At 48.6% G+C, this 12,850-nt stretch overlaps 2 protein-coding genes across 2 annotated transcripts; one reads left to right on the top strand and one right to left on the bottom strand.

Moving 5' to 3' along the window:
• Positions 1-8,450: 8,450 nt before the first annotated feature.
• LOC136476744 (protein RAFTIN 1A-like) lies at positions 8,451-9,964 on the bottom strand. The gene is made up of 3 exons (XM_066474682.1): positions 9,808-9,964; positions 9,591-9,702; positions 8,451-9,497 (listed from the first exon to the last, which is right to left on the bottom strand). The coding sequence occupies exons 1-3, from the start codon at positions 9,853-9,855 to the stop codon at positions 8,632-8,634; spliced, it is 1,026 nt and encodes a 341-aa protein (XP_066330779.1). The 5' UTR covers positions 9,856-9,964; the 3' UTR covers positions 8,451-8,631.
• A 115-nt stretch (positions 9,965-10,079) lies between these two features.
• LOC136476745 (uncharacterized) lies at positions 10,080-11,902 on the top strand. The gene is made up of 2 exons (XM_066474683.1): positions 10,080-11,415; positions 11,626-11,902. Exon 1 carries the CDS (start codon positions 10,664-10,666, stop codon positions 11,387-11,389), a length of 726 nt encoding a protein of 241 aa, XP_066330780.1. The 5' UTR covers positions 10,080-10,663; the 3' UTR covers positions 11,390-11,415; positions 11,626-11,902.
• Positions 11,903-12,850: the final 948 nt, after the last annotated feature.

Here is a 12,850-nt window from a genome sequence, read left to right as displayed (position 1 = left end):
TCACAAGGTGGGTACATGCTACTCCCATCATCTCTCCTCTCCCAGTGCACGGTTATCCTTTTCCATAATGGAATAGCCAAGGTATCAGGATTACCGGAGTATGCGGTCAGTACTGCAAAGTCTCAACCACAACAGGCCTACAATGAATGGTCCTTAATCGACACAGATGGGACAAGCACGACCAGACAACCTTGTCAGCTTAACCACTAGAGACATAACCCATTAACCGTCTAGTCTCCATTTAGCATTATCATCATCATGGTATTCTCGCGACCCATAAACAGAGCCAAGAAGAGCAAAGTAAAACCTATTTCTCATGAACAATGAAACCATCTTCTGACTTCTATCAAAGTCTAAGCTTTACTAAGCATTAGAGATATTGACCTACACATACTAGTGGGGTAACAACTAAGAATACTAGAATTCAAGGTAATCATGCAGCAATGGTTTTTCAACCAACTCCTAATTACTTAATGCACATCTCACAAGACTTAAAGTGTAAGGAAAGGGTTGTATGCTCTGGGGCTTGCCTGCATTATAGAGAAGGTTAGATTCCACAGAAGGATCACAGAAGTCAGACTTGGCACCAACACCATTGATGGATGATCCTCCTCTAAAACTTGATCAACACGAACCTTCTCACTCTCATGCACTACACGTAATAAAATGATGCGTGCTTAACATGATAGAATACATGACATGGTGCGCGATGAGAGACACACAAGTGCATGAAGAAACTTAAACAAACTTGAGAAAGTTGAGTACAAATTTCCTTCACAGTACAACTAAGGTTATACTTCACAAAACATTTTAATTACTTGATTAACAAGTCGATCATGTTATTATCAAGAAGGCAACACTTGTCATATTACAATAGTCAAGCAAGACAAGGGAACAATCACATCATTTGACTTAAGCTTGATAGGGAGAGATGTGAGTGAGAGTTCAGGGAAGTGCCAGACTTGTTGGTATTCTCCCCAAGCTTGTACCTTGACAGACACCTTCTTCGCTAAGAGAGAGTGTTCATGATTCATATGGTGGTGAGTCTCTTGGTTATTAAGCTTTATTCTTATTTACTTGCAGATTCGTTATCCATTCTTGTAGCGGATGCTCTAGTAGAGGACTCCTGATGAAGATGGAAGTTTCTGTACAACGCTAGAGTAGTGACAAATAGCGTAGACATGGTGTCTAGGCTAGAGGTTACCTTCGTTTGCCTCATTCCCCATGGATAAGAGGCCAGTGGCAGGTGGTGATAGCCCTATCCATCCTTGGTTTCCTCCACGTTCGGGTTCAGCATAGACCTGTTAGGCCAGCATCACTTGGCCGACCAGGTGCAATCTGGTGCCCAAAGTAAGCAAGTAAAAATAGAGTTTATCATTCCATAGACCTTAAAGCCATAGAAATCCATCTCTACCCTTGCCAACTTTATCCTTTGTGTTGTCCTTGGATGAACTAGCTAGAAGAGTACACACATTCCCTGTGGATTCGATACCCTTGAATACTCCCGGGTGAAAGCTACAGCGGTATCCGTACGCTTGTGGATTTATTCGTGACATAAGAAGTACCAACAAGAGGTTAGTCCAATAGTTGTCTCAACTACCAAAAGCAAACATAGAGATTTCAGACGATGCCCCCATGCGTGGCATAGTGGTGTGAGCGGGCCTAGTGGTGGGCGCCCCCTGGCACGATGCGATGTAGTTAGGCACCACCGGTGGCACTCCCCCGATGTGGACTGGTGTAGGTGGTCCACGCTGCTCCGCTTTTCCTCGCGCCGTCCGCTCGCCGGTTTGGTCCCCCCCTCCCCTGTCTCCTTACCTCTCGTACCGGATCTCCATCTCCCAGCGCTCGTGGAGGCTTGCATCGATAGGGCCCTTGGTCCTCATGGCAGTGGGGCTTCCTGCCCTCGGCTCACATGACGGTGGGGCTTTTGGCCCTCGTGGAGCTTGACTACCTGAGGGCCCCATGGGAGCGAACACGCGGCCTCCTCTGTCCCCAATTCCCTATCCTTTTCTCTCCCTCCATATCTCCGCCTTCTCTCTATATGCGATGAATCTGGCAAGTGTGGTGACGTCTCTCTCTTGCATGATTTGTTTAGTGCATGTGAGATTTGGTGGTGGTGAATCTTGGTGAATGGAGGCAAACGAACAAGGCAAGGTCAATTTGACCCTAGATCTATTATCCTCCCTTTTTCTTTTTCCAATGTACATGGTTACTACAATTTTTTTATGTTGTTGTAGGGTGTGACCTGTTCGGCTTGTTTGCAACATTGATGATTTTTGGTTTATCGTTTGCATTTTGGTCATGCCCAATGATGAGTACGCTTTTCTATTGCTGTTACATTTTAATTGAGGGAATGAGCTAGCACTGTGATGATAGCATCATAAATTATGTTTAATGTTTGATGCAATAATCATGAGCTATCTTTCCACAGTTTACATCTCTTTCCTTTTTTGGTAACTGAGACAATGCTCATGAGCTATGATGTTTCTTCCTTTTACATCTCTCTACTATGTTGATAACCGAGGCAATGATCATGAGTGTTAGAAGTAGGCCAACTGAATGTATTGCCAGGCCCAAAGGGGCAGATATACAATGCAAAAATGCAAAGAAGCCCTCCAAGTAGAGGGGAAATACATGTATATATCCTATACATCTAACAAATGATGATTCTATTTTTTTCATCTCTTTCTACATGTTCCATCATAACTGAGGCAATGGTCAATTGGTTGGCTATGTTTTTTTGCATCTCTTTCTACCTATTCTATTTTGTATAGTTTGGAAGCACCAATGAGAGCTAGTGTTTATTGCCCATTGATCCATGTAGTACACGCTTGGAATTAGCTCTTAATTACGAAATCTCAGCTTGTGATGTCATTGCTGTGCAGATTTCTTCCTTTGTCTAATCTGATCATTGCCTTTGGTTTTGCACTCGGACTTGCTTATGATCATTTTTTGTGATGTCAAAAGCACATAATCGTGCAAATCTGAGCTTGTGTTTATTGCCCATGAAGTGATAGATATATATATATTTTTCTTGATTCTAGGCTTGTGATCATAGCTTGTGACGTCAAAGTATACACTGTCGGTTCTGAGCACATGTCCTATCCCTAAAGATCATTGTCAAACACTTTGCTGTGTGCGACCACTTTCGGTTCTCCTTTTTATTTGAGTTTTGAGTACAACTATATGCACACTGGTGATATAAGTGTAGTTTTACATAGGCAGTCTTTTTTCTAATTTTCTCATGGTGTCACCAAATTTGTAATACCAATATTATTTATAGATCATCTATCCGTAAAAAAAAGTATCTCATGTACCGACTTTATGGAGATTGATTCTAATGTGGTCTGGGGGCTCTTGTCGTAAGGGTAACATTTTTTTAAAACAAATTGCTGACAATTGCCCTGTTCGCTTGACTGAAAAGTCATGGCTGAAAGTACTATTGACTGATTTGTTATGAGAGAAAAATAATGTTTTTTGGCTAAAAAAATACGGTTTATAAGCCAAGCGAACAGGGCGAATACCGATTTAAGCTTGCGCGTTGTTTCCTTTGGTGTTTGCTGCTTGGTTGTCACCTCCCATAGCCATGCAAGAAGAGAAAATAAAGAGGCACGTAAGGAGTTGTCAGAACTTCCTGGTCACTTACCTTTCACTCTAATCTTCTATATCTAAATAGGAGATTCTTCTATATCCAAATAGGAGATCCCTACTACTGTATTTCTCTAGCTCCTCATAATGCCACCTCATCAAAATATGTTTCATATCCCTTGCAGTCATCCCATGACGACACAACCTCCAATATTCCACTACGTGCACACCCACTCCTGTAGGATCTTCTCCACTAGGGCCCCGTTTAGTTGCTGGCCGATTTGGCGCCGCCGGAATCCTGTAACACTGCAGCGCATTATAGCATTTCGTTTGTATTTGGTAATAATTGTCCAATCGTTGACTAATTAGACTTAAAACGTTCGTCTCGCAAAGTACAACCAAACTGTGCAATTAGTTTTTTATTTCGTTAACATTTAGTACTCCATGCATGTACCACAAGTTTGATGTGACGGAGAATCTTCTTTTTACATAGTGCCAAAGTTTGGATTTTTGGTAACTAAACGAGGGCTAGATGCATAGGAGACTGCTAGAAAGTGGAGGAATCAGTTCCATGCAGCCTCTTTCGAATTCATCTCTACCAAGGAAGCATTCAATTTTGATACAGTGTGTGTGAGTGGGCATACAAAGGATCATCGTGCTACTCTACAATCTCCCCCGGCCCATCATGTCTTCCATATATATTGATGACGATGATCCTGGAAGCCTGACGCAGCCAACGACCATGACCTGCGACATGAATTGTCGTCCAGAGATAAACAGAAATTGCGAACATGCAATGGTGCCGCCGCGTACCAATGGTGCTGCAGAGACGCGATCCGCACCACTCGTGCCTCACCCACCGTGCACAACTGCAAAGAGTAGCCAAGCACATCATCATCGATGTTGTGGTACAACTCTGATCAAGATCAGCTTGCAGCTGAGCGCCGAGCCGCCGAGCACGGAGCACGATCAGGTAGGCGGATTTCTTAATTGTCAAGCACGAGCTTAATATTTTTCATCACAGCTTCTCTACCATTTGTTTAATTTGCTAAGCAATTTATAAATCTTGGTTCAATTATTGTCTGCACTGTTCACTTCCCGTATCTCCATTTCATTCCATCATCTGTCACTATGTGTGAGCATATATAGGAAGGATCATTGTTTGGCCTTCTTTTATGGATCTATGGCTGTTATTCTCCACCATGAATTGTGATGTCCACCAAAGAAGTATGGACTCAAATTTGTTTATTTGCATTTTCAATTGAATGTTATTTGCTGGCTTTACATCACGTAAATGGTTTCAACAATCTTTTAAGTTTCAAATTTTAATTAGTACAGATCAAATTGAAGTTTTGCTTGCCCGAGCCAGTTGATTTCATTATTGGTACCCAAGGATTTGTAGCTTGATGTATCTTACTTAAAATGATTCTCTCCTGTTTAGGATTACAGAACAATCTCCTTTGTAATATTACAAAATACCCGCAGCAACGCGCGGGCATTATCTAGTTAAATTAGTTAGTGGGCCCTAAACTTGATTAAACATTTCAACTTGCCAAGAGTGTAGTGTATCATGTTAAAGGCATATTTTGGAGTATATTCACACTAACATGTGGTCTTAGCACATATATTGTGTTTTTACATATTGCTTATAAAATGTACATTTGTTTTTCTCCTGTGCAAACTTTTTGAATTGGCTCCAATACTGGGTTCCATGGTCCAGCTAGCATCATGTGTTTTTCCAGGTCCCTATATGCATATCGTTATCTTGGTTCTTGATATATACTGTTGGCCTGCAACAGAACAATTGTGCCTCTCTCTCTCTCTCTCTCTCTCTCTCTCTCTCTCTCTCTCTCTCTCTCTCTCTCTTTTGCGGGGTAAAGAGAGCTTTATTAACTTGGCGACCAGTTACAATCAGAGTTGAGAAGACTCAAGACGCACGCAGGTGCTTGCCCCCACGACGTTGCAGTATGAACATTTCGCCTAGCTAATTGACCTAGCTCATGCGCTACATTGTTGCAATCTCTCTTTACCTTGTTGATCTTCCAATCAACTAGCAGCTGCAGATACTCTTTAGCTTCCAGCACCGTAACTCTGAGCTCAGACATATCAGCAGCGTTGGATGTCATCGCCGCTACAATCCGAGCGCTACTTTTTCTAATGTGTATGCAAAACTGGCACCATAGGATACTACATGTATTTGTATACAACGACATGTCATGTTTGCTACTATATAAGTTGCTCAGCTGTGAGGTTTGGTGGTTTACCTATTTCAGACCGATTACATTGCATCTAGACACATCAGCCTTTGTAAGTGCACTTGCTAATAATCAGTGTTGCCTGCTAGCCTTGTACTTTGATAACTGACACTTCTTCTATAAGGTCAAGGCAGTAAAGAAACAACAGCCTTGTTCTTTCTTGCAATGTTTCTTTCTAGACTACATGTACCAAGTGCGTGGTGCAAGGCATCAGGGAAAAAAATAAATCTTCCTTGCAATATTTCTTTCTCTACTGTATGTACCAAGCGCATGATGCAAACTGTAGAATGGGATCAAAAGGCTGGACACACAAAATGCGAGCTTGCTGCTCAAACTGATACAGCGGCTGCATCACTCTGAGGGGTCTGCATGGGCAACCTGGGCAAAAACACAGACACAGCTACATAGCCTGCAGGGGGATTTGGCCGGCGTGCACTGGGATGTCCTTCGAGGGCTCCTGCCAGCCATTAGCGGAGCCGAGATGAGCACCTCAGGGGGGGCTAATCAATAGAGATTTAGAACAAATGTCGAAAATTAATCGCGAAATTACGTTTTTGCTACAGTAATTATAAAGGAAAATCAGTCTCGGGGGGGGGGGGGGGGGGGGGGGGGGGGGGCTGCTGCCCCCCTAGCCCCCCCGTGGATCCGCCACTGTGCCAGCATACCGCAAGATTACCAGGGTTGATGTTGGGGATGGACGCAGCACGGCATTTTGGGATGATGTCTGGTTAGGAGATTGTCCACTAGCAGAGAGCCTCCCGGTCTTACACAGCCATTGTGTGGAGCAAGGAGCCTCAATCCGGGAGGTGCTGTCAAGATCACTGCTCTCACAGTTACAACGGCGGCTAAGTCGGCAGGCGATAGAAGAACTACAAAAGCTAGAGTCCATGTTACAGGAGGTCTCCCTCAACAACAGCAGTGACAAAAGATCATGCTTCTTTGCTGATAACAACCAGCGGCTGCTCTCAGGTATGATTTACAGAGCCTCTATGAGAAACAGCAGCACCTGCCCAGCCTACCAGTTTGTCTGGAAGAACATAGCCACTCCCTGGGTGAAGTTCTTTGGATGGTTGCTAACGAAGAATAGAATCAACTGCAAGAGCAATCTGCTGCACAAGAAGGTACTTGACGAGGATACCTGTGACATTTGTGGCCATGGGCTTGAGAATGCGGCCCACATAATTTCAGGTTGCCCTTTTGCCCAAGCTTTCTGGAGACACATAGGCTGGCAGGCTGAGGTAATAGCTGAAGTTCGGTGCCTGTGGGAGTCAACTGACGAGAAGGTACTTGACGAGGATACCTGTGACATTTGTGTTTAGAGGCATGCACCCAGATCACCAGCGCCTGATCACTGCTTGCCAAGAATCAGCGCGACAATGGAGATGCCGCCTGCCAAAGAATAATGCTCGTCTTTCCTCTATTTGGTGTAATCTTTTGCCTATTTGAGTCTACCCCTCTCCATTTGTAACTCTGAAAACTTTGTTTGGGCCATGTGCCCCGCCACCCACCGGCTCACGGCGGCATATGTGGCTTATATATATCAGGTGGGGGTCTCTTAACCAACCCCTCCTCCCCCCGTCGTTGACCTAAAAAAAAACCGTAGAAAAAAACAGTAACTTTAAAATTTTTCTCTTTCCAGGTCCCTATATTCATGCTAAGGTAACTGAATCATTTAATCTTTTAATGAATGATCTGCTCCCTTGTTCATGTCCTTCACTTCTAAGAAAAAAAGTGTCCATGATTTTCTGCTCTCAGGAAACTATTTATAAAAGTAAATGATATTTTATCTAATTCTATAGAACACACATGGCTACTGTGATATTTAGAGAATAAATTTTCAAACTACATTGCAATGTTTCCTTCCTATCAGTTCCCTTTTTCAAAAAGAGGTTGGTACTGGATGGTTTACAATATGGTTTGTGCTTCACTAAACTATTACATGAATACTTTGGCTCTGCTTCTACTTAAATCTCTCACACATGTTCATACAAAACTGTATGGTGATAAAAAGGGCTAGCAGTTATGTATCATTGACGATCTTTCAGTTTGAAAAAAATTTGTACGCCATGCATATTGTTTTGCTGTGTCAGTTACAAATATGTGTACCAGAAGTTTGATTAGTATCCTAATGATTCAGTGACTATATTCAGTTTTTGTGGGTCAGCTGTTTATTTCCTTCTTTGATTGATTTATTTTTGATCTGTTGTTCATTTTGCTTGTTTGATTAGATATACTCATATCAATATGTACCACTATCAAAGGATGAGGACTGATAGGAGGAGGGCGAGCTACTGTTGCTGCAGCAGGATGGTGATGCCCTACTTTTGTTTTCGTACACATCCATATTGGGTCTGGTTTGTTTGGATCTTTGAATTTGCCATTGCTTTGCAGGAACAGATGGTCAAGTGTGCCAAATTCTGTTTTTCCCCATCCCGTACACCATGGAGAAACGTCAGCAGTAACCTCTCCGATCAAGAGGTGAGAAAGCAACACGCACACTTGGTCGGAAAGCTCTGTGAATAGTCGACCAGCAGTTCCTTTTCCTGTTCAGACTCAGTTCTTTGTCACAGCGCGTTATAAGTGATTTCACAATAGAGTATGTTCATGTAGCACAAACTGCACAAAGCAGAGTCCATTTTATTGCAGACGCTGGTCTAGTGACCAGGCACAGAACACCACAGGACAGGCAGAAACAAGAGCAGATCAGACGGCCAAGTCCTGAATACAACACAGAAATACTTCATTCTCCAGCGGAATGAATGGATATTAATGGTGCCCCGCTAGCTCCTCACGCCGGCGAGGGCTTCACGTTCTTGGCCCAGATGACGTGGCCGTACGGCATCAGGTGGCAGACGGGCGGCCCGCCGGGCTTGGTGCCGAGGACCTTGAACGAGACGTGCTCCGGGTTCCACCGGGACGTGTCGGTGTGGCAGACAAAGGCCACGGTGACCGCGCCGCCGCCGCGGGCGCCCTCCATCTCCACCAGGTACGCCCTGGCGGGCCCCGTGCCGTGGCACCAGTACACGGTGTACGGGTACGCCTCGTCGTGGCACGCCACGAAGCTGGCGCCGCCGCCGATGCGCCGCACGGCGCGGACGGTGTACGCCTGCGGCGGCAGCCCCGCGCGGGGCAGCGCGGAGGTGACCGCACGGACGTCGCGCGTGCCCAGCGCCGCCACGGCGCGCTCCACCATGGCCTCCAGTGACGTGGCGCAGAACCTGGCCTCCTCGGCCTCCCCAGCGACTGGCGGGGGCCGCTCGCAGGTGCGCAGCGTCTCGGCCATGGCGGCGGCCCTGGACGAGCCCGGCGGGACGCCGAAGAGCGCGAGGACGGCCGGAAGCGCCGCCGTCGTGAACGGGATGGAGTCGGCGACGCCGCGCGGCAGGAGACCCAGCGCGGCTGGCGCCGCGGCCCGGAAGTGGAGCGGCAGGCGCTCGCCCACGCGCACCGCCTCCTCGTGGAAGAACACCGCCGCCGTCGGGGCCGTCGGCGTCGGCGTGGCCGCCCCACCGCCTCGCGTCGTCGCAATCGGCGCGTCGTAGCTGAACTCGTAGCCTTTGAACGAAGGGTCGTCGTCGTCGTCGTCGTCTCTCGCGCCGCCGCTGGCCGGTACCCCTTGGCTCGCTGGGCGCTTCGTAGGTGATGTAGTCGTAGCTGAACGTTCCATTCACGTGTTCAAGTGCATTGGTCCCTGATCAAACCGTACATTCTCCAAGATAGAACCAGCAAAGTGAGAGGAGAACCGACCTGGGCGTAGGAGCTGGAGGACGGCGTCCGGCACGGCGGAGCCTGGCAGGAGTGCGCGCCAGAACACCTCGTCGGCCGTCGTCGATGGCCCCGCATTCGTCAGCCGTCCAGCCTGAACAAGTGAAGCCCAGGGGGAGGGGAGGCAAGGAGAAATTCGTGAATGTGTCTTCCTCTACCTTACGTGCACTGACCAGCGGGTTGTTCGATCGATCATTACCATGAGCAGGGCAGCGGCGAGGAGGACGGCGGAGGCGAAGCGCGCCATGGCTAGGAGGCAGAAGCAAGCCACGTCTCCCTGCCCTACTCCCTGGACTTGTCGTGTGCAAACAAGCTGACCCGGAAGGCGAATACTTATAGATGCGACATGCCGTCGAGCGCCATGGAAATGGAGTGCTCGCAGAAGCCAGCAGCGGTGTCAACCGGCCGCGGGTGACGGCGAAAGGTAACGGAAGAGATACGACACGCCCGGTGTGATGAGCGATGCGGTCGAACGCCCGGGGAATATAATCTTCGGTGTGACATCCGCGGTGCTCACCGTATCGCGTCGTCGGCTCAGCTCGTCGCCGGCGTTGTCCGCACACGCCTACCGCATCGGATAGTGGTGACGCTGCTCTCGATCTCCCTCGCGTCACACTTTTCTCGTGGGTATACAAGTTTCAGTTGGGCCTTCGGTCTATGACTTTGGGCCCAATATCTCCCACAACGCAGCAGCCCTCAAGGTCTATGGGCCCCTTGTGGCCCACGGAAACACTACAAGGCCCACCCAAGATGTGACCGTTGCGTGCCTCTCCCTAAAGCGCTCGGCCACCCGACCGTTGGACGCAGCGCCATCCCCGCGGCCTTAAGCCGCGCCGCGCCCAACCCACGGCGGCCAGCAGATTGATCACCGTGCTTCCACTCTCGCCTTTCCATCTGCGCTTCCCCTTCCGGACTCCGATCTAACATCAACTCTGATCTTTCCCTGAGAGATCGCCGCTTCCCCTGTTTCCTCCCCCAGTCCGGTCCCGACAAAGATCCGTTCTTCCTAGATAGACAAAAGGAAAGAAAGAAACCAAGAACCGACGACCTTTGCCATGGCGGAGCCGGCCAAGAACGAGGCCCACGTCGTGGAGATCCCGGTGGCCGTCGACGGCGGCGAAGCCTCCGGAGGCGAGGAGGCCTTTCTTGACAAGTCGACGGCGGCGGCGGCGGGCGATGGCCACCCGCTCGGGGAGATCGCGGCGAGTGCGGGGCACCTGCTGCTGCTCAAGCTGTGGCAGTGGGAGGAGGACCGCCTGAGCCGCCGCGCTTGCGCGCTGGAAGCGCGCATGGACGCGGCGCGCCGGGACGCCTTCTACCTCTGCGCGGCCTTCCTCGCCTTCCACGGCCTCTCTCTCGCGCTCCTCTTCGCCGCGTCCGTGGCCGCGTCCGCCGCCGCCGCCGCCGTTTCCCCTTCCCCTTCCGCCGCGTGCAGGAGGTGGTGGGCGCCGTCGTCCCTGTCCCTGGCGGCGTCGCTCGCGCTCGCCGCGGCCGTGCAGCTCCGGGTGTGCGCCTACTGGCGCGCCGCGGCGGGGCTGCGCCGGGACCGCGGCGACGCGCGCGCGCTCGCGCGGGCCGTGCAGGAGCTGCGCTTGAAGGGCGCCGCGTTCGACCTGTCCAAGGAGCCGCAGTACGGGGTGACGAGGGCCAAGTGCGCCAGCGTGGAGGGCGCGGGCGCGTGGGCGCTGCTCCGGTGGTGTCGGCAGAACGTCGTCACACTCTGCCTCCTCGCCGTCGCCGCCGCCGCCTTGCCCTCCAGCAAGTTCATCCTCTGCGCCTAGGATGGATGGAGGTTATATAGCGTTGTGTGAGTTCTGAATCAACTCAATTTCTCGTTGTTTTTCCACCTTGCTCTTGGCTTATTTCGGGTCATGTTTTCATCAAACTCTAACGAAATTCCACGATGTTTCCCACCTTGCTGTGGTTTCTTGCAATTGGTAGTACAACACATTTGGAATTCAAACGTAAATGATCGAAATGTTGTTATTGACGCAGGTTTATTCTTGCTTGCATGCAGGGCGCCAGCTTCTTTAGCTGATCTGCAGAACCAAAAATGGGGGACTGTTCGCCGCGCAGGGAACAGAGACACTACTTGTGCTCCCTTGGCAAGACCCTCTGAAATGGCAGAAATGCGCATTCTTTATTGTAATTTTTACGGTAGCTGGAGCTTCAGTTGATATTCTGTAATGGAAACCCTTTAGGCTTGTTGTTTGAGCCTCTGTAGCATGAGAAATTTATGCAATTTCAGAAAGACAAGTTTTGCTTAGCTCTTCAGCAACTTGAGTCGAAGTGATATTCCGTGCGCAATTTCTCTCTTATTCAGGTTTCTAACAATTTGGACAATTAACTAAAAGAAGCTCAAGATCATTTTGTTAAACGACCGTGTGCAGGTGTCATCTTTCTGTGAACCCTGAGCTGATGACGAACATGCCCCAGTGACTTGAACTTCGTGTGGTTATGATCTTTTCTTAGATGCAGAAGTTTACTGTATATGCTATGTCCATGTTTTGGCTGCCTGTGTCAGTCCTTAACAAGATGGACTCTGTCAGGAAAAGATTTTTCTGGCAAGGGGGGAATTTAAAAAGGAAATACGATTTAGTTAAGTGGGCCAGAATTACAAAACCAAAGAATAAAGGTGGTCTAGGGGTTAAGGATCTGAGGAGAATGAATATCAGCTTACTTTGTAAGTGGTGGTGGAAAGCTGAAAATGGAGAGGGAATCTGGCAAGATATCATCAGGAAAAAGTATCTGAAAAAAGGGGTCATTGCTCACTTAAAGAAAAGCCCCAGAAACTCTTCTGTCTGGAATGACTTACTGAAAGTAAGACCTGTATACTTGAAAGGTAGAACTATGATAGTGGGCAATGGTAAATCCACTAGCTTCAGGCTGTTAGATTCTTAGGATCATCTAGGTGTAGATTGGAGGGTGAATCCGGTACTTGTTTAGTTCAATTCAACCTATAACTTGATATAAAGAGGGAGACAGTGAGAGAGGGAGATGTAGGAGTGGCTGACCGTCGGCTTTGGGAAAGGATGAGCCGTCCATGTCGAGGTCCAGTCGGTGGAGTCGTCCGGCGGCGGTGGATCCGGTGGCGGCGGCGTCGGGGTAGAGAACGCAGTGGAGTCCGGCATGGTGCAGAGGTGGTGGTGGTGCTTCCCGTCGCTAGTAGCATCCCTCTCGATCGGTCTAGGTTTAGGAAGTAGGTGAGGGCGTCTAGCGGCTCAGGTGAACCTCATATCATG

This window comes from Miscanthus floridulus, chromosome 8 (genome assembly GCF_019320115.1).
Source record: "Miscanthus floridulus cultivar M001 chromosome 8, ASM1932011v1, whole genome shotgun sequence".
Taxonomy (NCBI): domain Eukaryota; kingdom Viridiplantae; phylum Streptophyta; class Magnoliopsida; order Poales; family Poaceae; genus Miscanthus; species Miscanthus floridulus.
This window is presented reverse-complemented; position numbering and strand designations above follow the sequence as displayed.